At 43.2% G+C, this 27,379-nt stretch overlaps 1 protein-coding gene across 1 annotated transcript in view; it reads left to right on the top strand.

The window, feature by feature from the left end:
- PANX1 (pannexin 1) overlaps positions 1–24,025 on the top strand; it is a 37,367-nt gene extending 13,342 nt beyond the window's left edge. The window contains exons 2-5 of the mRNA XM_067568172.1: positions 1,704–1,843; positions 16,596–16,810; positions 17,921–18,585; positions 21,352–24,025. Coding sequence (XP_067424273.1) covers positions 1,704–1,843; positions 16,596–16,810; positions 17,921–18,585; positions 21,352–21,440 — 1,109 coding nt within the window. The 3' untranslated portion in view covers positions 21,441–24,025. The remainder of the gene's footprint in view (positions 1–1,703; positions 1,844–16,595; positions 16,811–17,920; positions 18,586–21,351) is intronic.
- The last annotated feature ends 3,354 nt before the right edge of the window (positions 24,026–27,379 follow it).

The following is a 27,379-nucleotide window of genomic DNA, read 5'->3' as shown; positions in this document are numbered from 1 at the left end:
CCCTTCTTCTTTTGTAAAAACTACTCTGGCATATAGATACGAAGTCCATGAAGTAATCCTGCACTTAATTTGTTTATTTCTTTAAAGCAATGCAGGGGCAGTATCTGCACTAATTTGGGAGGGGTGGAGAATACGTCAACAGAAATAATAGCAATCATTCCTCTTTTAAATAGTCCATGCAGCTTTCAAAGATTTACTTATTCTTCATCAGTTTTACAGATTAATTTTAAAAAATGTTTCTTCTTAAAAAGTGTATAAATCAGCAAGCCAAAATAAGAAAAACATTATACAAAAGTATAAATGTTGAACCAATAGTAGAGCCACGTGCCAAAACTTGCAGTGAATTCATAGATCCTGTACAATGCACCTGTTTTCCCATCCAGCTTCTTTTTGGGGTGATGTGGAATGCTGTGCAGGAGACTATGAAGGGCTCAGTCCTGGAGAAGCCATCCTCCCAGACTTACTGGAAGTCATTCTCCAATTTGTATAGTTTTAAATGATTTAACCAGAGTTATTTTACAGCTTGTAGACCCAATGGAGGCCCAATACTACCATATTTTCTAATAGGGCCCAGAAAATTATTTTTCCTGTTTGGAAACTTGTGCAAAAATAAAAAAAACTAATGACTTCATCCCTGTTCTGGCTTTATAAATAAGGGTGTCAGCAATGTGCCTCACCGAATAATCCCATCCTTATCCAATCTGCTGTGGGAAAGTTTAGTGGGTCATTAAAGCTGGGCCAAGTCTGAATTTGGGCTTGTCTGAGACCTTAAGCATATACTCGAGCGGCTGGCCTGTGCTTCTGCCACCCGGGCCGCTATTGCTACACTTCTGACTTTAGATGTTTGTGTGTCTACCTGACTTAGGAATCACCTCCTGCTTGAATGTAGACATACCCTTAGATCTGCCAGACTGTACCTGCTACCCCCATTCAGCCAGATACGTTGTACCCTACGGTGGAGCTTGGAATTCATTGATGCTCAAACTGAACAGGAGATGGGCAATGATGACTGTGACCTGTCCGTGCCTAGGGTAGCCAACTGAAAATGCCAAGGTCAGGGCAGGCTGTAAAAGGAGAGCAGATTTTTCCAGCGCTGATGGGTGACTCTGGAGTCAGACTTCCCAACCAGCCACAAACAGTGCTTCTGATTCCCCACACTGGTTATCAAGAAGCCCAAAATACAAATATACACAGCCCCCTTTACTGCATTTCAGTCTCTGGCTCCCAATCAGCCAGCAGGTCCAGTAAAGAGACCAGTTATTTAAACTCTATGCTCTTTACTAAAAAGATTCCTCCTGACCCCAAAGGGTCAGCCACAGTACCAGATCAATATAAGTTGGATCTTACCCAAAATACCACGCTGCCAGCCAATCCTTTAGTAACTAAAACTAAAGGTTTATTATAAAAAGAAAGGAACAAACCATAAGAGAAATGTTAAAGGATTAAACCAAATCCAGCCAGCGTGACAGTGACATATTGGAGACAGCACAGAAACTCATGGTTAGGCAGGTGGAGAAGGGTAGAGTATCATTCAGAAAAGAGAACCAATATTATCATCTCAGAACTGTGAGATTAAATAGTTAATTTGAGAATCCTGATTTTTTTCCTTACCTAATGGATTTAATATGACGGGAAAAACCAAAATGTTAATGAAGTGTTCTTTTTAAATTTTGACTTTTGACGCATTTTGCTTTGCTTTTCAGGTACCCAGATAAGCTGTTTTTCTCCCAGCTCATTTAGCTGGCGACAGGCTGCATATGTGGACTCCTACTGCTGGGCAGCTGTGCAGCAAAAGCAATTATCGCAGAGCGATTCAGGAAACATTCCACTGTGGCTTCATAAAGTATGTGCACACATATTTTCTTCTTGAAAACTGGGTCCGATGCAAAGCCTGTATTTCCTCTTCCCTTCTCCCCACCCCCCAACTTCTTCTCTCATTAACTCAAAGCCATTTATTATAGAACTTGTCAATTTTTTTTAGAGAGCGTATTTACTTTCCCTGGTATCCAAATATGGCCCTGTTGGAAAAAGTATTTACTTTAAAAATCCTCCTGGCATGCCATAGCCACTAAATGTTGCCAACTATCTGATTTACAAGTAATGATGACATTAAAGTGTTATCCTCTGAAACACGTCTAAGGAAACATATTCCACATATTTCTCCCCAGTGCAAATTCAGTCATGTCTGCTGATTTTAATGACTCCTTTTTGCTCCTATTAGCAATGCACAGTCCACAAAGCTATAAGAAAGTGAGTTGGATTCTGTTTCATCTCATGGACATTAACTAAGAGACAGATTTTGCCACCTTTACTCAAGGAGAATAGTATCTTACTCTACCAGAGCTCCCAGTGACTTCAGTAGGACTCTTCATGGAGACCTTCCGAAGTCTATGGGACCATTTAGTCTGAGTAAACGTGCCACAATCTAATCCTAAATTCTAATTGCAGAGCTAATAGCAGTAGGCTGTATTTATTCTGTTTTCCTTTGGGTTGCTGAACTTTTGCTATTTGCTTTCTCTTTATTTTATTCCTGACAATTTGACACTGATATTCTTTGGCATCAGACCCTTTAATGCTCCCCTTGGGAAACAGCTGAAGTCATTTATGGTTTTTAATGTTTGCCCAAAGGGCTTCGTTGGTTTGGCAATAGGTGCTATCCCAAAGATTGACATATGGCCTTATCACCACTCTCTGTAGTGGTTTAATGCAGCATTACCCAGGATTGTTTGTGATATTCACTTTAAATGCATCGCTCTGAGCAGTCAGTGCAAGCTACCTAAACATCAGATACTTGAAACAACAGAAAATACGGCCAGATCTGGGTGCCTGACTTTAGGCTCCTATATCCATGTTTATGCACCTAAATTGGCCTGATTTTCAAGGATGCTGAACACTTGCAACTCCCATTGACTGAGTGCTCAGCACCTCTGAAAATTCAGCCACTTCTCATTAGGGAGCTTAAATGCAGATTTTGAAGCCTAACTCTAGGCGCACAAATTTTGGCCCATCTTTCTGAACTGGGAAAAGAGTTATGCTACCCCAATGACTCTTCAGTGAGCTGATTTATTCTTTACAGAACTCCTGAAGCCTTGCCCAGAGGTCGGTATTAATGAATGCCATTCCCTTTCTGTCTGATTATCCTTCATGCTTAGGAAGTTCCCAGGACAGGAGCCACGTGATAATTGTCAACAGCAGCCTCCCGATTCCTCTGGGGTGTCTCTAGGTGTTTGATTCCCATTTGTTGACTTCAGGGATAGCTGCCACTTGCTGCACCTGTTACTTTGCTTGATATACTGATTGCACTTTCCCATCAGAATAGGGATCCAGCTGTCTCCCGAAACACACTGTGTGCCAAGGGGTAGTAAAAGCTCATCATCCTGCATCCTTTGTGTAGATAAGATAAAAAAACACACCGTGTTTGTGTTAGCACAATGATATTAACAAGAGATGGGAGCCTTGTTTAGTTCAGGTAAGGGAAGATTAACCTAATTCATCCTGAGTGCAAGGTGATTGAAGTCAGTAGAGATCAGTGATGCATTTGGTCCAGAATTTTTAAACCAGTTTTCAAGTTTGTATTAGTGGTTTTGTAGTGATACAAATTTGTTTCCAAAGCACCACAAGTGTGATTTAATAGTCTGACTCACATTCCACCTTGATGTAATGGCATGCAGGAGAACTCTATTTAAAGTAGTTAAGGAAACACTACATTGATTTTTTTAGGATAAGGACATTGGGGGAGGAGGGAAGTGGATTTCGCCTTTTAAATGAACACACTTCCTTGCTACTTCTTGTTTTCTGATTTATGTCAAAGAGACACCATCAAAGTTTTGAGAGCTAAGATTGCATTTAGGATTATGTTAACTTAGTTTGAATCATAATGGTACATACGTAATAAAGAAAGCAGAGGAAGTATAGACTCTTTTCTGGGACCTGTTTTGAGATGGGTTAAGAAAACAGCAAGTAAATAAGAAACAGATGGATTGGAAAATGTCATATATATTGAAAATAGTTGGGGATTCAGTTTAAGATCTAGGGCCAGGGTCATCTCCCAGCCAGACGGCTTTCCTTCAGGATTCCATGAGTGATCTGCAACCTACTCTTTCTCCCCTCCTTCCCCCCAAGCCAGTGGTAAAACCCCCATTAACTTCAACAGGAGCAGGATTAGGTCTATAGTGAATTTAATTTCCTGGCTTCTGGGAATTTTTGTTAGCTCATTTCTATTTGTGGAGGGATTTTCCCAGGCATGGTCTTTCTCTTGACTACATTTCTCCCATGAGGCAGAGGAATTCAGAACCAGTGGTCAGTTGGCCTAAGACAGCTGCTGGCTTTTGATCTTTCTCTTCCCTTTCAGAAATGACTTAGTTCCACATTGTGCTAATTCTCGCCCATTTTATTTTTTTCTGTCCCTAGGCTTTTCTCATTACATGGCAGAGGATTTGCTTTTCTCAAAGCTTTCATCCAGTCTTGAGGTTGCAGTTCTCACAGCTGTGTACAGTTGTATCTTAAATTAGAGTTTATACACTAAATTAGCGCTGGACCGGCCTGAGTGTTTGCGTCACACGGATACTGCTGTTTGTTCAAAAGTCAATGAGAGCTGACCATGTCAGAGCCAACTTTTCCTATATGTTGCTGGAGTGGTCCCCGTCTTTCCATGCCAGGGATCCCCAGATGTTAGAATACCCTCCTTAGTGCAGCCTTCACCTTAGTAACACTCTTATGGAGCTCTCCACCTTTATAAAACACTTTTACTGGGTGCCCCACACTCAGTTATTACCTCCACTTTTAAATACCTATTCACTCCAGACATGAATTTATCATTCACATTAAGGTTTTTTGGAGAAGTGCCCTTTTTAATTTATTATTTTTAGTTTATGTATTCGCTCCTGAAGGAATTGACAATGGTATCATCTGCATGACAGAGAGATTACAGGCTTGGGATTCAGGCTGCCCTCTAGGCAAGTAGGGAAAGAACCCCGAAGCATGGCCTTAAGTATTTTCTAGAGATTCATTACATGTAATGGCCATGGTGTCAGAACCTAGAGAGAAAAACTGAGCAGGCAGCTGCCCATGTCGAATATAGGTATTTGAGTATGCAAATTTAAAATTAAACTTTATTTCATCCCATGCGCACATTTTGCATACACAGTTTAAGTGCATCATATGATGATGATGATGATGAAATATTTTCCATTCCAGTAGTAATTCAGGAGGATGTTCAACAGTAGCTACTAAAGTTGGACATTTTAAGATTAGCAGGTCTGGGTAACCAGCATCTAAAGAGCTGGCCAAAGGGCTTGCTAGACCATTAATGTGGATTTTTCAATAACTCTTGAAACATTGGGGGAAGTTTCAGGAGCCTGGAAGAAAGCTACTGTTGTGCCAGTATTTTAAAAGGGTAAACCGGATGACCCAGGTGATTACAGGCCTGTCAGCTTGACATTGATCGTAGGCAAAATAATGGAATGGCTGACACAAAACTTGATTAATAAAGAATTAAAGGAGGGTTAATGTAATTAATGACAATCAAGATGTATTTATGGAAAATAGATCTGTCAACTTGATACCTTTTTTATGAGATTACAAGTTTGGTTGATAAAGTTATAGCGTGGATGTAACAGACTTAGACTTCTGTAAGCCATTTGACTTGGTACCATATGACATTTTGTTAAAAAGCTAGAATGATACAAAATTAACATGGCACACATTAAATGGGTTAAAAATTGGCTAACTGACAGGTTTCAATCTCTTTGGGCCAAGTTTCCAGAAATAAGCACTTCCATAAATAGCAGAAGGGGCTAACTAACCCTTCCTCATGCCTCCCAGGCTCCCTGCCCAAACCGGCTGCTCAGAGACCAGACCCTGTGGTTCTGTGACACACACACTGGAATAAATATTTTCCATGTCCAAGTCTTGGGCCACATCTACACTTACAAGCTTACAGTAGCACAGCCGTATTGGTACAGCTGGGCCGCTGTAAGAATGCTCGTGTAGCTGCATTATGCCGACGGAAGAGAGCAGAAAACCCGATCAATGAGCGGCAGAAGCTATATCAGCGGGAGAGCATCTCCCGCCGATATAGTGCTGTGCACACGAGCGCTTATGCTGGCAAAACTTATGTCTCTCAAGGTGTGTGTTTTTTCACACCCCTGAGCAACAAAAGTTTTGCTGACCTAAGAGCTAGGGTAGACGTGGCCTGAGGCTAGAATTGTTGAAGAAGCTCAGCTCCCAGTTAGGTAGGTAGGTAGGTAAGTGGTTATGTTTTCAAAAGAGCTCAGGTGAACTTTGAGTTTCTGAGCTCTCATGAAAATCTGGCCCCAGTGTGGGAACAGAACACTTGAAAAATGTGATCTTGAGCTCTGCTGAAAATCTGGCCCTATAGATTTAAAGTTTTCTTTCTAGTTAATATGAATTAATACCTGCCGACTATGTGCTAAGTTCTGTGGATGCCTGGAGATCCAAGCACCCACCAGAAAAAAATAGGGGGTGCTTAGCCTGGCCAACGATCAGGCGCCCTTCAGGAATGGTGCTTCACAGCCTATCAGTTGATGGGCAGTGAAACAGTCCCCCCCCGCCCATCATAAAAAATTAGTGGGTGCTTAAGCATTTCCCGGGCTGTGCTAGGAGCAGAGGCGGGTGTGGGACCAGTCACCTCTAGCTGGGAGGGGATGCTGCTGCACACTGCTCTGTGCAACGCGTGCAAATCCCCTCCCCATTGGGGTGGCTAGACCCTCCCTTCCGCCTGAGGCCCCGCCCCCCTACTCTTGCCGGTCAGCCAAGCCGGAATGCAAGCCAGCCCAGCACCCCCGGAGCCCGCGTCCCGCAGCAGCCCCAGCAGACTGGGACGCTGCTCTCTGCAGCGCGGCAGCTGCCTGCGAGACCCCGGCCTGGGGAAGCAGCCTCTCCCCCTCCCTGTCCAACCTAGCTGCCAGGAGCAGGGGCCAAGTGAACCAGAGCCACCCTCCTTCCCAACTCCATTCCCCCTCTCCAGCAAGTTTCTGGTTCCCTTGGGCCCCTATCCTGGCAGCCAGCCTGAGGCAGGGAGGGGAAGCCACATCCCCCAGCCAAGCCCCCGCAGGCAGCCGCCATGTTGCAGAGCAGTGGCCGGGAGGGGCCAGGGTTGGAAGCAGCTGCCCAGCCAGGGAGACCAGCCAAACGTGCTGGGGATGGGGTGCTGGGAGAAGGACAGAGTCAGTGTGGGGCAGAGAGTGGGGTAGAGTATGGCAGCCATGGGCGAGGGGGGGGGGGGGCCGCTGTGAGACACATGAGTCGTGACCAGTCACATGTTCTCCCTGTCCCTCCCCTGAAACTCTGCCCCCTCCTCCCCCCAGTGGCACCCACCGGCAAAAATAAAAGTTTGCACCCAATTTTGTGACTTAGTTTTATATCTTTTCACGTCAGTACAGAACACGAGAAAATGCTTTTGTAAATAATGTGTCGGTGATGTCACTGAGATAGAGAGAGGCTTTAAAAGACTGTTGACACCGTATGTCGTGCTACTGGAGCTATCATTAACATATACAATGATGTCTCCTACATTGCAAAGCGTGGTGGCAGATAGGAGCAGCAGACAATTACCAGAGCACATTTTGCATCTTTGATTACTCTGTTGTGAGTCTTACTCACAAAATTCAGGCAGATGGTGCTGCAGTGCTAATCCCCCCCTTGGTACTGTATTGTTTTTGAAATCATCTGTTAATATTTCAGTTTATTGTTCTTGTTCAATAATGTTAAGCACAGAACATTTGTGGCCTGGCTGTGGAACTTGTACTTAGTTTCCATTTCTGCCAGTCTAACCTGCATTGAGTAGGACCTTTCTCCATGAGTAGGGCCATTGATTTCAGTGTCCCTTCAATAACATGGGCTCACATTGTACCTTCCCGCAGTAAAAACTCTTGGGAATTGCTGACAGCTACCCTATTCACAAGTGTGAGGGGTTTGTAGTTTCCCAGAGTGGTCTCCAAACACAGCAGAGCTCAAGGATAGGCGACGGGAACATGCTCCAGCCACATCCAGGTGCATCTGTTTTACTTTATCCACCTTGTTTCCTTGGGCTCTGCTTTTCCCCTGGAAAAGGGGCTACTCTAGGAGCTAGGCACCTGCACCCCTATCCAAGGGACTAGTTAGCACAGAGTGACAGTTAATGCTGCTCCTGGCATCCTTAACTTCCACTGGCTTGTCAGGCGGAAATGTTGCTGGGCGTGGATGGGAACGTGCTGTGTGTGGAGTGTCTAATCCCAGCTCCACCCATTATACCCTGCGATGCCCCTCCCAGGTACCCAGAGTAACAATCACACAGCATTTACACTGAGCAGCTGCCAAAGACCAGGAAAAGGGGAAGCACTCTACTTAGGGCTTATCTATGCTTGAAATGCCCCAGTACCACAGCTGCACCACTGCAGTTGCATTGCTGTAGCGCTTCAGTGTAGACACTTCATATGACAACAGGAGGGGTTTTCCCATTTTACATGGGTAACCTACCTCCCTGAGAGGCAGTAGTTATGTCAACAGAAGAATTCATCCATTGCCTAGTGCTGTCTACACTGGAGGTTAGGTCGGCTTAACTACCCCACTCAGCAATGTGGATTTTTCACCCCCCTAAGTGACATATAGTTAAGACGACTTAACTTTCTAATGTAAACCAGGCTTTTGGCTCCCCTTCTCTCTTCCTGTGAGTTTCAGCACCTTTTGAGCTCTTCTTCTAGCACTTGTCTTTTTCTTTTTCTTTTTCTTTTTCTCTCTTTCCTGGCATGGTGACTCATGGTTATTCAGTGGGGGAAATTCTAGGCAGAACATCTCTAATAATCTATCATTGTCTTCTCCTGGGCTGGACAATGGATGGGTATTTGAAGTTGATTTTGTGTAAACAGCTGGCGTGTCAGTTGCCCCTCCCTTTGGGAGGTGTGCTAGAAGCTGTAATACTGGTTATGAACAACAGTTTTCTGTATACATAAATACATAGATTTATAACCACAGCCTGAGATGTACACCATATGAGATGTACATATTTCATAATGACCATCAAGTTCAGAACATGACATGCTTTCAAAAAAGACCTTACTCATTATACTTGTACAATACAACAATACACGATGCAGACAGTTGGTTAAACTGCTCCTTTTGGGGGATTGACCCTTCTGTTCTCCCCTTGGGGTGTCTGGACCCTGATTGTTCCAACAGCATACTGACACACCTAGATTAACTTTAACTGATGATGGTCCGAATCTGAACATCTCCTGCGAATGGCTTGTGTTGTCTCAATCCTAATCACTAAGGAAGGGCCTTTTGCATGTACAGTATACTCCAGATTATCCAAATAGCATTGGGGGTGTGTGTGTGGGAACAGAGTTTATTTGGATAATCAGAGTTCGGATAATTGAGAAGACAGGTGCTATTAATCTATTCAAAAGCAGGTTGTTCTTCCCCATGGCTGGGGGCCCGTCCTCTGCCTCTCAGTCCTGGCCAGGTGTCTCTGCTCTGCCCCACCAGGATTGCAGCCTCCCTCCTGCACTTTGCCTTGCAGAAATCGAATGTCACCAGCCCTGCGGCAGCTCAGGGAGCCCTCTGCAGCTCCGCTGTCATGGCTCCACTCATTCATCATCCGCATCACAGCGGAGCTCCCCATGCTGCCGCAGGAGCTGCTCAGCAGCAGGGTGGTCTCCTCCATGGCCAGGGATTCATCCTCTTCCTCCTCCTTGCAGTCCTGGCTGGGAGCCTCTGCTCTATGACCCAAACCTCTGCTTATCCGAATCTCCTCCTTGTCCCCTAGGGTGAGCTACACGACATACGTGCCTTCTCCGTGGCAAGTGTGTCTCACGCTGAGGGACAAGGAAGGGGTTTGGATGATGTGGAGATTCAGATAATAGGGTTTCAGATAGACAGGACTATACTATAGTCATATTTACTATTCACAGCCAGCATTCACAACGTCACAACATGCCATTGAAAGGGGCCTTTCTAGTGATCTCGGGAACTAAAGCAAATCTGGGGCAAAACTGAATTTTGTTTCAGGGCTAGTAAATCTCTTAAATGTTTTTGTCCGCATAGGTCTTTAGCACCAACAAGAAACATGGCTAATCTCCTGCAAACTATCCCAGAGACCTCGCCATGACATTACCTGATGTAATGCTGCCATCTTGTGGATTGGGAGGCATTGAAATAATTGTGTTTTGAAAGGCAAATTGCATGCTTTGATCCACACACCACGCCCCAGTTGTTTATGCACGTATAACTGTCATGAATCACTTTTTTTTGAGTGAGGACTTATTTTGCCTGCTGTTCTTTTGAAAAGATTAGTATGGCAGTGTAAATAAGGTTATTTTAATATTGGTTAGACGAGCTGGATCATCTAATAAGTCGTTCCCATTCTGACTCCTGTGATTCTACTGTCAGGTCATCTTTTGCTTTTCTTCTCTGCGTGTGCATTCATCTCAGGAAGTTTCATGTCAAAATTAACTTCTGTTCGCAAATTAACACATGTAAAGAAAACCTGATGAGGATAATGAGATGAAGAGAGAGGGTTATGAACCAGACCGTGAAAACATCATGGAATGCTTGTAAATGAAGACTGCTGCTTCCAAGTAAAATTGGCTCAACTTGATGGTTCATATGCTGCTTCTTTCCATAGCTGGACACGTAACAAACATCTGCAAGGTTCCCCTTGTGCTTTCATTAATATTATTATTATTATTAATTAGCACAGCACCTAGGTGCTCTAGTCATGGATCAGGACCCCATTGTGCCACGCGCTGTACAAACACAGAACAAAACGCCAGTCTCTACCCTTAGGGGTTTACAGTCTAGGTGTAAGAGAAGAGACAACAGGTGGAGGAGGACAAAGAAATAGTGCAATGACATTGGTCAGCAAGATAGGCCGTGGGGTCAATAAACCAATGGCCTAACCCTTGTCTGGATTTTTGTAGGTGTCATGGCAAAGGAGGATAATGAAGTAGCTTTGTGAATGTTTGTGGGAAACACCTTGCAAGCATGAGGGGGAGCATGGGAGAAAGCACAAAGGTTCTTGTTTAAAAATGTAATAAGTGGAGAAGGGAGGCGGGCATTGTTGGCTCATCAGGGATGGGAATCGACATCTCGTTAGTGAATGAAAGATGATAGGTAGGGCATGGATTGATGGTGGAGAGCCTTGAAAGTGAAGGCAAGAAGCTTATCTTTGATTTGATAGAGAAAAGGGAGGCAGTGGAGGAATGCGAAGAGAGAGGTGTGACGTGAGCAAAGCAATGGGCTCGGGAAATGATAGCATTCTGAATGGGTGTGAGTGGAGCAAGACTGCAATGGTCATGGTCAGAGAGAAGAATGTTGCAGTAATTGAGATATGAGATCATGAAAGGCTGGATGAGAGTTTTAGCGCTGTGGATGGATAGGAAAGGCTGTATTTTACAGATGTTATGCAGAAATAGTCTGCAAGATTTAGACATAATCTGGATGTGAAGACTGAGAGAGAGTTCCAAGTTGAAGATGACAAGCAGGTTATTTGCCTGCATGACAGGCAGGATGGTGATGTTCTCCACCTTGGTCAAAAAAAGAGGGGGTGGGGGAAGGGATTGAGGGTGATAGATTGAGTGCTCTGTTTTAGCCGTGTTGAGTTTCAGCTGATGACCAGATATCCAGGAAGCAGGTGTCAGAGAGACAGGCAGAGATTTTAGTTTGGACAGAAGGAGATAGGTCTGGAGTAGAGAGGTAGATCTGTGAGTCATCTGTACAGTGATGGTAGTTGAATTTGTGGATGAGTTTACCTAGAGATAAGGTGTAGAGGGAGAAATGAAGGGGACCCAGGACAGATCCCTGTGGAAACCCCACAAAAATCTGGAGGGGGGATAAGGAGGATCCCCTGAAGGAATGATAAGAGAGGTAAGAGGAGAACCAGGAGAGGACAGTGCTGTGGAAGCCCAGGGAGGAAAAGATTTCATGAAGAAAAGCATGGTCGATTGTGTTGAAGGCAGCTGACAGGTCAAGGAGGATGAGGAGTACTGGTTCTAAGTTGTGGCTAGGAAGAGGTCATTAGAGAGCAGTTTCAGTTGAGTGGAAGGGGTGGAAGCCAGACTGGTGCAGGTCTAGAATGGAATTGGAAGATAGGAATTCCAGATAGTGATTCTGAGGGGGGGTTGGAGAGCCAAGTGGGGTCAAATGGCGCTTTTTTTAAAAGATGGGAAGACTAACTAGAGCGTGCTTTCACAGTGAGGGGAAAGAGCCACAGGAGACTGAGGATAAGGAGAAGAGTCAGGGAGGGGATGAGAGTGGGTATGAGGGAGATCAGGAGATGGAGGGGCATGTGGAGGGGTTAGAGGAGGAGAGGAGATGAGAAATGTTTGCTTTTGTGACCCTCTACCTCACCATGGTCTGATCCGTGGTGGCAAGGATAAGAGAAGGAAAGGCCTCTGTAAGAGAGGGCAGCTGCAGAGGCAATGTTGAACAAAGGGATTCAGGTCTTGATGAGAGACAGGAGCTGAAAGGAGCAAGGTATGAAGAGGTTCTGGAGAGATGTGATTTTTTTTTTTATATAAGACATAGAGCGGATGGTCGAGAGACAGCAAGAGAAAGGGAAGGAGGGGATAGGCATGAGGTTAGGAGTGGTGGCACGAAAGGGGCAGAGGTGGTGGCTGGGACGGGTGTGGAAGGTGGAGAAGGTGGGAATAGAGGGAGTGCCAAGGCTGGGTACATACCATGGGAGGTGAGGAGGAGGATTTGGCTGGGGGACCTAGATTTGAGCTAGTGGGAAGAGAGAGAGAGATTGAAGTGGAGAGAGGAAGAGGAGAAGGAACTGTAGAGGGGTGAGAGTAAGCCGGCGCCAGTGAGGGAAATGGAGGGCAACTGGTGCTATGAGGCAGAAGAGGGATGTGGTGAGAGCTGTGGGGGAGCGGCAGATGGAAAAGATTTCAAAATAAATAAATAAATTCCACAACCAGCCCACGGCCCAGGAGATGCAAAGGCATGTGCCCAGCCAGGCGGCTGAGTCCTTCCTGGCTAAGAAGGGCCCTTGCTATAGACCCCATGTTATAGGCAGTCCCCGTTGGGTGTGAGGGGGCAGGGCCAAGCTGCTTTGCATCAGCAGCGTGGCTCCCAGCCCAGCACTGCATCCCTGCTGGCTGGAATGGGCCTCGCAATCGCAGTCTTCTCACTTTGTAATCACGGTGAGTTTTTGAAAGCTAATTTGCTTGTGGGCTAGTCCCCTCTGCACCGGCCCCTATCTTTCTAGCCGTAAAGTGAGTGTTCCATGGCCTTATTTTTCTTGAGGACTTGGAAAATTGAACCAGAGTTGTTGCCCATATTTAATTGTGATGGGATCAAGCAGTAGAAGTAGTGGCAAACAGTACTAGTAGAAGTAGTTCAGTTTCCCATGCCACACGTAGCCCAGCAATCTCAGTTTTCTATGGCCACTTACAGTTTCACAAATTGGTTATGACTAACGCTTGCAAATTTTTGACATGGCTGTTTCAGCTTTTAGAACATGATTGGCATGTTAATTGTGGGTGTCATCTCCTGCTGTTGAGAGGCATGGTTTCCTTTTAAAATCCAGTTTTGAAAGGTATATGTATAAAGGTATGCTAGGAGAGTCAGAGGAGAGGCAAGTCACAGGATTTTGTCATACTTGTCCTTGATGTTGGTTATTTTACACACACGCACGCACACACGCACGCACACACACACCAGATTCAGTTAACATCTTTGCTGATAATGCAAGTGAGAGTTACTAGCCACACAGCGAACCATCGGGGCCAGATCCTGATCCACAGCTAGTGAATTCTGTGCAGATCCATTGACTTCATCATCCATTTGCACCAGCTGATGATCTCTTCATGGACTTTCAAACGTACGTGTTGATGGAAAAAATATTTGTAATTTTAAAACCAACTAAATTTTGGTCATCGTGATTATAATTACAATTCCCTGGGGTCTGAGACTGGATTTCATTAGAATATGCTTTGCAATACAAGTTAAAGACCTCGTCATTTAGAAGTTCATGCATGAATAAGATGGATACTTATGTTTGGTAGAATTAGACAATATATGCATCTGAAAGGATTTTCAGATATTATTGCTACTTTATGTATTATACCATATGAATGTGCCTTGAGAATATATTGAGAGGGACAAGGTGGTGAAGTTGGTGGAACGGACGAGAAGACCTGAAGAAGAGCTCTGTGATGCTCAAAAGCTTGTTCCTTCCACCAACAGAAGTTGGCCCAATAAAAGATATTACCTCCCCCAGCTTCTCTCTCTCTCATCCTGGGACCAACACAGCTACTGCAATACTACAGACAACCTTGAGAATGTATTGCTATTTTTATATGATTTCTTTCCAGTCGGTAAGAGCATGCCTTGAGTAGGCTATACTGGCACAGATAGTGTTAAAAGCTTAGAGTACATGTGTTTTATAACCATCGTTTTATATGAAGAACGTAGTAACACTTAAGCAGGTTTGAAAACTTTATAAGACAACTACTATCAAGAGATCAATATGGCAGATACTAGTGGCACCAGCGAGGTCTGAGGGCAATGCCCTGCTAAAACATCCAGCACTATTATCCATTGCCAGCTCTTGAGAAGAGGTGAGGGGGGTGTAGCTGAGGTATGTACCTGTATGCTGTCCTGGGTCTCTGCCTTTGGGGCTTCTTATTTTGCATTAGCCTCTGGCTAAGTTATTTAATCAGTTTGAAGTTTCAACTCCGCCTCTAGCTTTGGAAGGAGTGTTTGCTATCTCCACCTCACTGATGGACCCACTTTCCCTCCCAATCTCCTGGCTGCTGAGGGGACTCTCTCTCCCACTCTACCCCTCTGTTGGAAGAGGCTGCTTTCTAGCTCCTTCGGGCAGTGGTAGTGGGTGGAGATTTAAGCTACACGATCCCTTTCTTTCTGGTTGTCCTCCCTCATCATAGCTCCAGTGATCGCCTCTGCTGATGTTCATAGCTTTCCCAAGCAGCCACCGAATGGAAATGCCACCCATCTGTCTCAACGAGTGGGGGAAGTTGATGGGCCCGATTGACTGAAGATCAGGGAATTTTTCATCTTTCTTGCAACTCCTTCAAGCCACAATGGGTTAAGTGGGAAAGTGCTTAGTACCTAGCTGAGGTTCTTGGGTTGAGTTAATTCATCACAACTTGCAGCCTGTTTCCAGTGCAGTAAAAGGATCAAATGAACAGTTCCCAGAGGTAAAAGACCTGGGATTTTGAAGATGGGTTCATGGGATAGGGTGAGACCTTGTGGCCTTCGTGGGCTGAGGTCTCCACCCCTCTACACCCTCTGTCCCCCTCATGGGGTGAAGGAGGTTGCTAGGACTCAGAGAACAGTCGTGGGTGGTAGGCTGAGGAGATTCTCCCCTGAGTTTCAGGATATATGGTAGGAGCCCTGTAATCAGGGCCGGATTAACTCTTCTGTGGGCCTGGAGCTATTAGATTTTGTGGGGCCCCTTATGGGCTGGTGACAGCGCGGCAGTGCACCAGCAGCTGGGGGCACTCGGGCCAGCCTGGGGCACGGCGCAGCCAACGGCGCTCCAAGGATTGGGAGCGCTCGGGCCAGAGGCGCTGCGGGACCTGGGGCAGATCGGCCAGCCCGGGGGCAGGGCAGGCTGGCACTGTAGTGCGGCGTGGGCTGGCGGTGCTCAGGGGGCTGGGGCGGACTGGCCAGCCTGGGGCTGGGTTGGGTCTGCGCCTGATGCTGGGGCACTCTGGCAGTGGGGAAGGGGGGCCGTCGGGGCACGGGATGGCCAAGGTAGGTTGGGGCAGGGCAGCGCTGGGGCACAGGCTCTGGGGGCGCTTGGGGCACTCCGGCACTGGAGCCACCCAGCTAGCCTGGCTGGTGCTCGGGCCTCCCAGGAAGGGCTGGGGCTTGACAGGAGAGGGTTGGAATGGGTGTGGCTTAGAGCGGAAGGGGCGGGGCCGGGAGCTAGGCTCCTCGAACGGGAGGTTCACCAGCCGCCCGGGTTTATTTTTGCAGGGTCCCCCTTAGCCCAAGGCCCTGGGCTGCAGCTCCTAAAGCCCCTGCATTAATCCAGCCCTGCCTGCAACCCTGGCACTGGATCCAATTAAATGCCTGGTATAGGAGAGTATGGGTGATGAGCAGGTAGCGCCCCTCCCTTGTGTTCCAACTTTAATAAAAGTTGCGGTCAGCTGCTTAATTCCATGCATGTGTTTGTCCTCATTTTGCCACTGTGTTGGCATCAAATGATATTGTTCTTGTCCGTTTCACACTTGCCCACACCCTTCTGAATGGTTGTGGGGAAAATGTGGTCCAGAATGTTGTTAAGTTCACTCTGCTTCTGTCTGGCAAAGATCTGAGCAGCAGCAGAGGCAGTGGAAATCTGTCTGCACACTCAGGAAGATGGCTTCGCATTAGTTCTTAATGGAAGCTTTTCTTTGCAACTCTCAGACTATTTACTGGTTTAGTTTCTTTTTCTTTCTTTAAAAAAGAACAAAAGCTTAAATTCTGCATACATTTTGGCTTCCCCCTTCTCCCAACCCACACCAAGAAAATGTGAGAGTGGGTTTTTGGCCTTGCCTAAGAAAATGTTCTTATTTGACTTGTTTTGTTACAGATTGATTCTAATCTAACAATATTTTAATGCTGTTTTCCCCCCCTCCCAGTTTTTCCCATATATCCTTCTACTAGTTGCTATCCTGTTGTATCTACCATGCTTATTCTGGCGCTTCACTGCAGCACCCCATCTTTGCTCAGATCTGAAATTTATTATAGAAGAACTTGACAAGGCCTACAACAGGGCAATCAAAGCAGCTAATAGCTTCCATAGCGGAGACACCAGTAACCTTACGCCAGCTGTCAATGAAAACTTGACACAGAGGTAATGTGCTGTAGCTTGGTATTTTTGCTCTTTATTTCTTTTAGCTTTTAATAAGTATAATATGTTTGGAACACTTGTAGATCACAGGTCTATACTGTAAATTTATAGCAGACATTTTAAAGATGAGCTGAAATGTGCGTTTTTAGAACTGTGATTAAAAATTTAAGATCCCAAATCAATAATAAAATGTGTGTGTACCATTAAAACATCCAAATAGCTACGTTTTTCAAACGGAATACTTGAAAATCAGGTCTTCTTCCTCCCCCTTTATAGACCAGCTCTGGCTTGAGGTGGCTCTGCGTTTTCTTTGCTACAGTGAATGTCAGTATTGCCTAAAGCAGCATTAGCAAGTGCAGGTGGCTGCATTTCTTACCTATCAGTACAGTTATTTTTCACATCTTTTGATGTGGAAAGCCGCTATTGGGCTCCTCTGCTTCTCTGTTCTCAGAGGCAGCTCTGGAAGGACACATTTTTACTTTCTTTTTAAAACATGACTTTTCCAGTATCCTTCTCTTGGACTAGTTGCTGCACTTTTCTAACCCACTTCAGTTTCACTGCCTCCTTGGACAATGCAGCCATTTCTCCTCTTCTCTTTCTTCAGAAGAAATAAAAATTACAATTAAGAATTGAAAAATGTTTCTCTAATACTGGGGAGGCATGGATCTCTGAAGTTAGGTCCTGGCAGGTAAAATGCCATTCAGTTCACCTTAATGTAAGACATGTTGCAGCTGTGTCTGTTTTTTCTCGTAGGTTGGATTTGAGTATCAATGCTTGAGTTGCATTTTAAAATGTCTTGTATAAGTTCTTTTAGTGTTTTACATATTCTGTTAGGGCTTGGGCATTTTTCCTGTTGACTCTCATACTTGTCATGTAAATAGTTATATTCAGTACTAACTAATGAACCAGAATTCTGGTCTTGAGACTGCCCTCACATCTGTTTTATATAAGTATTAGTTCATTGATTTCAGTTGCGTAACTCCTGATTTACAAGTGTCAGTGAGATCAGAATCTGGCCTTTTGTTTGTATGTGTCAAAGTGTTCAACTTATTTAATAATATGGCAGAATGAGTCCTGCAATGATTGGTCTGTGGTTTTTTTTCTTTTTTTCAGTTTGTGGGAGATATCTGAAAGCTACTTTAAATACCCCATTGTGGAACAATACCTGAAGACAAAGAAAACCTCCAAAAGCTTAATAATCAAATATGTTATTTGCCGTTTACTAACACTAGCAATTATCCTGTTTGCATGCCTCTATCTGGGCTATTATATCAGTCTCTCGTCTATGACTGATGAATTTCTGTGCACCATCAAAACTGGAATCTTAAAGAATGACACCACAGTTCCAGAACTAATTCAATGTAAGCTTATTGCTGTTGGCATCTTCCAGCTACTCAGTTACATTAACTTAATTGTGTATCTTTTGGTGATGCCTGTTGTAATGTATGCCATGCTCGTCCCATTCAGGCGAAGCTCAGACATTCTTAAAGTATATGAAATTCTGCCAACGTTTGATGTTCTGAAACTCAAGTCAAATTATGATGATTTAAGCCTCTACCTTCTCTTTCTTGAGGAAAACGTAAGTGAGCTTAAATCCTACAAGTGCCTCAAAGTGCTGGAGAATATTGCAGGCCCTGAGAAGTTTGACATAATGAATATCTTGCTAAACCTCGGTATGATTAAGACAGATACTGTAGATGGGAAGCCAGCAGCTGTAAAAGAGAAGCTTGAAGAGAAAATTGCAGAAGAACCAGATAGGAGTACGACAGAACTACAAGGTAAAGTTGAGCTGCTTGTTGTGCTTAAATTGTGTACTCATTAATACAGGCCTGAATAAGAAGAAAATTTGTTTTGTATTACAAAATTCTGTATCTAAGCAAATAGCAGCCTCAGAGCTATTGTGTGCAAAGACTAAAATGTGCTGTGTAAGAAAATTGTCTAGTTTATGCCTAACACTGCAGCCTGCTTATGTGATTCTTATAACTTTAATTAGACCACAGGAGAATTATGTTGTTGAAAGCTAGTGTAGTGGTTTCATTTGTTTGTCATAATGGACCAAATTTTCAAAAATAGATGCCTAAACTGTGCCTGCAAAATATATATGCAAAGATGCATATTTTCCACATGCAGCTTAGGCACTTGCTTTTGAGAAATGTCACTTCAAATGGATATGGTGTTTGTGCAGTAATATTGCTTGATTAATTTAAACTGATGGTAAGGAAAAACTAAGGCAGCCATGTGCCTGTCTTGGCTCTCCTGCATAGTTTGTAGGTCTGGGCCTAGCCCGTGACAGAGGGCGAAAGACTGAAGTGGCTCTTAGAGCTGTGTTAGCTCTTCCTGACATCACCTCTCCTCAGTAAAAGTGGTGGTAGCAGCTGTTGGTTATTGAGTTCTTAGTTCTTTGGATCAATCACAAAGTAATTCAGTATAAAGTCATTGCACAATGTGTTTGCATTGAGAAGTAGGACCAAGATAAGATGGGGAAGTTAGTGATGTCATGATTTTGTTTTAAAGAACAGCATGAAAGGCTGGTTGTCTTCAGGCTAGAGGAACAGAGGTGCATAGGAGGCACATAAAAATTAATTCTCCCCCTTTCTCTCTCTCTCACTCTCTCACTCACACACACACACACAAGATCCGAGGGGATGGTAGCAGGGACGAGACTCCTTTTACCCTCATGTTAGCAGCAGAGCCCCTGGTTATTGCTGTCGATCTGCTCTTTGTGGCAAGGGAAACTGTTTATGCCTAAGCCACAAACCCTGCTCCACTTCTCCCATGCTCCCTGTCTAACCTCCCCTCTCCTGGGGTGGAGGGTGCCCCACAGAGTAGTGCACTGCAGAAAAGGATCCCTAAGGCTTTATCTAGATTTAAAAGTTACAGCAGCATGGCTATGATGGCCAGGGTTATGAAAAAAACACATTCCTAACCGACATAGCTAGGCTGTCAAAACCCCCCCTGTAGATGCAGCTAGAGGGATTCTGTCAGCATAGCTAACGTCATTTGGGGTACAGTATTCCCGTACCAGCAGAACACCTCCTGCTGTCGCCATACACTGCATCAACTCTAGGGGGCTATGCAGGCTTAGCTGTCCTGCCACAGGCGCTGTAGTGTACACAGCCTCAAACAGGAAATAAGGCCCATGTTTTTAACAGAGAAGGTAGTTGGAACATTAACCCAGGTTTGTCTGACTGGCCTTCTTAAAATCACGACTGGATATGTTCTATGTAGAGGCGTGAATGACTCGGAACTCGGACCATATTTAGCTCAAATAGGAGGAAACTGCAGTTGCAGCAGTGGAACAATAATGGAAAGATTAGGAACCTGCTGCCACTGTCCCCTTAACCAAAGTGTTTTAGAAGCTTGTGCTAATATTTTTAGGAATTCTTTGTAAAATGTTCACCAGTCCTAACTCCACTTTAGCTTGTAGTCTGCATAGGGAATTCATGAAGGATACCAAGTTAGTTTCTGAGAACACTGAGATTAAGTCAAAGTTTCCAAGGCAGGGGATGTTTAAATAATTTTTCAGCACAATAACGATATTGTCTCTTCTGCCTAATATAAGGGAGGAAGCTTCAACTTGAGAGAAATGTTCATGATGTGATATTCTAAGTCACTCCCCTCAATGCTATCAACACAATGATACATTTCTGTACCGCTATCAGAGTTGGTCAGGACACCGACGACTAAATGGTTGCTGTTGAAATAGACTGTTTTGTCAAAGCTGGAATGTATCGATTTCAATGGGAAAGTTTCTTTGATCCATGGTGGACACTCCAGTTGCTGAGAGGGAGTACCTTACCGAAAACCTGACCTTTTGAAACTGAAAACTGATGTTTCGACTTGATTCAGTTTCATGAAAATGTTCAAGAGGTTTTGGGTGTGTTTCAGTGTGGAACGAAAACAAATGTTGAAACTCAAAAGTTGTCACAAAATGGATGTATGGTTCTCCAGTCAGTTCTCAGTTTTATAGGTTTTGTATAAAGGTTGACTACAATGACTGTGGCCTTTGATCTGTGCAAGGAGGATTGAGGGTTGCATTTAACTGTCCCCACGTTTTCACCTGCCTCTAGTGACCTTAGCATGATACAATACATGATTTTACAAACCTCGGTGCAGATTCTAGCTCCCTTACACAAGCACAGGAAAGGCTCCAAGAAAGGCACACCTCAGAGGACAGGAACACCCAGAATCAGAGCACCACTGAACACCCAAAAGTGGGGCTATGCCTGGGGCATAGCTCCAGACCGCTATGCACCAGCTCGTGGTTCTACTCTAGCTCGGGGTTCTGCACTTCCAAAAGGAAGCAATCAGCTGCTCCTTAGGCTCAGCAGTTTGTAGGCAGCACCACACGGATGGGGCCCTTTGCGTACATCTCTGTATAAAACCACATGGTAGCCCCGCTATAGTACAAAGTAACGGTGCAAATACATGGCGGGTTTGTGTTTTTTAAATCTCCACTGTCGGTATTTTGTTGTAAGGAATATTGGCTTGTGATGAAATGATGAGATGGAATTTCATATTAAGGAGCATTTGCTTTTGTTTAGTCTTAACAGATCAGCTCCCATGTGGAAATGAAAGTGCAAGCAACGAAGATAAGAAGGTTCGTCAAAGACTTATAGATTCTTCGTGCTGATTACTCCTGTATGCTCCACTTTTGACGGTTGTAGTACAGGATGACTTTCCTCTCTCCCCACGTCCAATACAAGCCACACCGAACAAAGGACACTGCCCTTCTCAATGAATGGACTGGGTTTAGGGTCCTATCAGTTATTCAGAGAGGATAAACTAATTTGCAGACTGTTTACATACAGTAACCTCATATCACCCTCTAGAGTTTGAATATTTATAAAACCACTTAAATATGAATAATGGAAAAGTGAAATCCATCAGGTAAATAGCATGCAGAATGGATTACGTGAAGCTGGAACCATTAAAACAGTAGGAGTGCCCTTACAGACATGAAACACTGAACTGCACAGATACTAGAAAGGGAGAGGGACAGATTCCATGCTGAGATGGCATGGTATTGAAGTGTGTGTAACAGAGTATGGGAAATGCCAAACTTTGTTACTTGCCAGCTAGAGTCCAATTCTGCAGTTCTTACTCAAACTGTGTTGAGGTAAAATAATCCCATTCATAGCAGTCGGTGTCAAAAGAGATGACTGTGTTAGAGCTGGGTTTAGAACTAGAGTGTTCTCAGCTCCCTAGCCTCTAAAGCTAGTGCGAGTTTTGTCTGAGTACGGACTGCAAGATTTTGATCCTTAATTCTATTTCTTAACTAATTTGGTTTTAATTCCCCACCCCTATGAATAATGGATTCTAAAGAGTAGGTGCTGAATAGTAATGATAACCCCTACTACAAGGGTTTGCATATTTAGACTGTCTGTGCTGAGGTAAAGAACCTGCATTTTATATCTATTGTGTTTAAAATAGCCACCTTTTAACATTTATTTGGTATCAAATACAGTATAGAACACACATCTTCCACAACATGCCTTATAAGAAAAGGATGCATGACATTCTTAGTTGTATTACAGTAGCAACTAGAGGCCTCAAGTCAAGGCGCCACTTGGCTAGTCAGGGTACAGAAGAAGACAATCCCTACCTCAAGAGTTTGCAAGCTGAGCTAAAGATCAGATGCAACAGGTAACTGAAACAAACCAAACAAGAGGATGATGATGTATTGATAGAAATAGTGGACATATTTTGAGGCAATGCCCCCGATTCACTGGGAAATTTAAGTCAGAAAGATACTGCCATAACTCGCTAAAGTGGTTTTTTTAAAATTGTTGTGGGGGGTTTTCATTCAATTTTGTAACAAATGGGGGTTCATGTCTGCATTGTGGCATTTCTTTCAAATGGCAAATCAAGGCTAATTGCAATGGAACTCTTGAATATTGAATATAGTGGGAAGGGATTTTTCTTTTAATTACCCAAATGGTAATGCATATCTTTCACAGCTTTTACACAGTCACTGGTTTAACGTAGGGTCCAGCGTAAGGCTGATTAGTGTCAGCTATAACTTTTGCCCAAAAATACAGTTTAAAAACACTTTAACAGAACATTAATAACAGTGCCTAGCAATATCTACATAAATAACATTTGCTTTCCCATTTAGCTTACTCACTGGGTTCCTTTTAACATATGTATTATCAACACTGCAAGAAGAATTGTTGATAGTGTGAATGGGAAAACCAGTAAGTAATCAGTATTAAACCTTTCACTCAGAATTATTAGTGAACAATCTAGGTGCTAGCATACACCTTCCATGAACCACTTGGACATGCTCATCATCCCATCACGGTCCTACCCTTGATGAAATGGAGGAAAGTCTCATTCGTCCCTTTCAGACCTGCCAACGAGGACTGTATTCATAGACATGTTCTTACAGGGACGGGGTGCCCACACAGATGAATTAATGACAAGACCTGTAGGCCACAAGAGAGAAAAGCATGTACAGAGTGCGCTAGCAGACATTTTTCAGACGTGCTGTCCCAGAGCCGAGGGCAAATCCTACACCCAAATCCTACTGTCCAGTTACTGTGTCATATGCTCTTTACAAAGTCCTGTGGTTTGATAAACTAACCAGCCTCTGTGTTTGTTGCTAAAATAAATATGCAGATGCTCTTCACACACACACGCACACACACCCCAACAACCTGAGATCAGACTCAATCAAGTCTGAATCATTCCTTAAACTACAATGATAAGTATATTCACCACTCACTGGTGATTTTTATACAATACAGATATTAACAAATATTTGTTAGTTTCGTGATATTACTAGATGGAAAAGGAATTATCAATAATAATGCAAAAAAGGCAGAAAGGTTCAATACATATTTTTGTTCTGTATTTGGGGAAAAAACAGATGATATGGTTTTATAGATGACAACACTGTTTTCATTCCTCTAGTATGTCTGGAGGAGGTTAAATAGAAACTAGTAAAATTAGACATTTTTAAATCAGCAGGTCCAGATAATTTGATTTTCAACAAGTCTTGGAGCACTGGGGAAGTTCCAGAAGACTGGAAGAAAGCTAATGTTGTGCCATCTTTTGAAAAGGGTAAATGGGATGACCTGTGTAGTTATAGGCCTGTCAGCCTGACGTCAATCCCAGGCAAGATAATGGAGCAGCTGATACAGGACTCAGTTAATAAATAACTAAAGGAGAAGTATGAAATTAATGCAAATCAACATGGGTTTATGGAAAATAGATCCTGTCAAACTAACATGATGTAATATACTTAGATTTCTGTAAGGCATTTGACTTGGTACCACACTACATTTTGATTAAAAAACTAGAGTAATACAAAATTAACATGGCACACATTAAATGGATTGAAAACTTGCTAGTTAATAGATCTCAAAATATAACTAAGTGGGGGATCATCATCGAGCAGGTCCATTTCCAATGGGGTCCCACAGGGATCAGTTCTTGGCACTACGCTATTTAACATTTTTATCAAGAATCTGGAAGAAAACAAAATCATCACTGATAAAGTTTGCAGATGACAAAAATTGTGGAGTGGTAAATAATGAAGGGGACAAGTCACAGATTCAGAGCAATCTGGATCACTTGGTGAGCTGGGCACAAGCAAACAATATGCATTTTAATACAGCTAAATGTAAATATACATCTAGGAACCAAGAGTGTAGGCCATACTTACAAGATATCCTTACTGCTTATCCTGGGAAGCGGTGACTTTAAAAAAAGATTATGGGCTCATGGTGGATAATCAGCTGAACTTAAGTTCTCAGTGCGACACTGTGGCCACAAGAGCTAATGTGAAACTGGGACACATGAGCAGGAATCTCAGGAGTAGAGAGGTTATTTTACTTCTGTATTTGGTACTGGTGCAACGTCTGCTGGAATACTGTGTCCAATTCTGGTGCCCACAATTCAAGAAGGATGTTGATAAATTGGAGAGGGCTCAGAAAAGAGCCACGAGAACAATGAAAGGATTAGAAAATATCCTTGTAGTGATTGAGCTTCTTGAGTCTTATCTATTTAGCTTAACAAAGAGAAGGTTGATTGATGGCTTGGTTACAGTCTATAAGTACCTACATGGGAAACAAATATTTAATAATAGGCTCTTCAATCTATCACATAAATATAGAAGACGACCCTAGAGCTGGAAGCTGAAGATAGACAAATTCACACAGGAAATAGGATGTAAAATTTTAACGGTGAAAGTAATTAACCATTGGAACAATTTACCAGGGTGCATGGTGGACTGTCCATCACTGACCATTTTAAAATCAAGATTGGATGTTTTTCTAAAAGCTAGGATCTGGGAATTATTTTGGGGAAGTTCTGTGGCCTGTGATATATAGGAGGTCAGCAGGGCCAAGCATAATTTTTTTGGGCCCAGTACAAACTTGTAACACGGGCCCCCTCTCACACACATACCCATGGGGGTTGCAGCCTGGGCCGGATCCCCCAAGGCCTCTGGGCCCTAGTAAAGTGTACCCATTTTCCCCCTCATGTGGGGGTCCTGGAGGTCAGACTAGATGATCACAGTGGTCCCTTCAGGCCTTAGATCTACGACTAGTGTATTTAAATGAAACCTGTCAAATCTTAAAATTGTTTGTTGCATATTCAGTTCAAAAGTAAAGAAATGTAAAGATCTTGTAATGCATTAGCATTGGATAGAATAGTTAGTGGGATTTTTATTGCTTAAAACTTGAAACCAGTGAAAATGGAGTATTTTTGTGGTATATTACTGTGTGTCCATTTCTTTCTCATGAATATTAGTGCAGTGTCGTAAAATAGTCTTTGTTTGTGAAAACATGACTGGAGAGATGTTTGAACAATACAACGCATTGGTTGTTTAAAGGGACACTTCCAGGGTGATTTAAACACAATTTTGCAAACTGGAATAGCTTCAGGAGATATTTTGGTGAAGGTTCCAGGGGACAGTTACCTGCAGCCTTATACCAGCATGCTTCATTGTAACAGACTATTTAATGCTGGATGCTCAGTTTAAAATATCAGACATTTGTTATAATTTTAGTTCACTTTTCCCTGACAGTGTCTGTTGCAAATTTCCCAGACCTTTTAAAGTGTTATGTTTTATGGAAAATGTCATTGATAAATTGATTTTAAAACAAAACAAAAGAAAATCACTCAGCACAGTTAAAAAATGTCCACGTGTTTGGCATTTAATTGTACAATATTTTTGTTCTGCTATTTTAAAATTAGTTGTGCTAGCTGCCTAACAAAAAAGGTAGCATTATTGGGTGGTAAGTTAAATTAGTACACTTTGCATGTAAGAGATCTGAATCAAACATTCTAACTTAGATCAGCCATGAAAGTGAGTTTGATAGTTTATCCTACTCCCCATTCAAACTATTACAAGATACGGTACAGTTGCTAGTCTTTGTTTCAGATAGGTCTAGCAGTGAGATAACAGGTGTTGAGAGTCAGAATTGATATACACTTGTAGGACTGAAGGAATGCATGCAGTTTCTGGACCTGATTCTCTTTTGATCTACTTCTTGTGACACCAGTGTACTTCCATCAACTTCAGAAGAGATACCACTGGTTACATTGATTTAAAGGGAACTAGCTCCGCTTTGTATACTATGCCTTGTTGAAGCCTCTATGAGCACTCAGTTTACTTTCCAAATTTTAAAGCTTAAAAAAATATACCCTGCTACACGCAAGTAAAAACAGTAAAATTCCCAATACACATAACAATATTTGAAAAATGTCCCTCTAAAAACAACAAATGCACGAACTGATATTTTGATGTTACTGTTGTATTTTCTCAAATGATTTCTAAATTAAGAATTCAGACCTGTTCATCCATTTCCTTACCAGAAATGCAAACATTGACTTCAGGGCTGGGTCCTAAAGCAGTTGGTAGTCTGTATATTGCAATCATATTGGCTGCCATTAAAACATCACTAGAGCATGGAGGCTGGAGATTAACAGTTAATGCATGGGTTGCTATATGTATAAACAGCAAGATAAAGTAGCGGTATATTGCACTCTCTCAATGTCAGTCCTAATTAAAATGTGCTGTCTGAAAAAAGGAAATTTTTTGGTCTTTGTTATTTAATTACATGAATATCATCATTTTTATATGGTTTATTTTCATGGCGGGATGGGCATGGATGAATGCATTATATACTGCAGTGCACAGAGAGATTAACTGAATCTGTAAGACTTACTTGATTGTAATCTTGAAAGACATTTCCCCCACAATATATCAGAGACACAAGCTGCTTGGGTTAGCTGAGCTCTACTGGAATGATCAATCTTGTTACAGTCACAGGCAGTGATCTTTTCAGTTCTTTGAAAGCCCTTCTGGAAACCCAAAACATGATAAAAAATATGGCAATTATTTATAACTGATATGACTTTTTTAGAGCAATCAGTCACTGTATATAGAGAGAGGTCCGATTGTCCTTTCTCCATTAAATTTCAGTCCCGGCAGCATCACCGGTTGGTAAGTTCATTACATAAGCCCTCATATATGAAAAATCAAAAATCTGGAAGCACCTGTTGGCATGTGGATGGAGTTTGGCTTACCATAAGCCTATAGGTTGTGTAGCTCAAGATCGA

This window comes from Emydura macquarii, unplaced genomic scaffold (genome assembly GCF_026122565.2).
Source record: "Emydura macquarii macquarii isolate MOO-44397 ecotype Brisbane River unplaced genomic scaffold, CSIRO-AGI_Emac_v2 contig_318, whole genome shotgun sequence".
Lineage (NCBI taxonomy): Eukaryota > Metazoa > Chordata > Testudines > Chelidae > Emydura > Emydura macquarii.
This window is presented reverse-complemented; position numbering and strand designations above follow the sequence as displayed.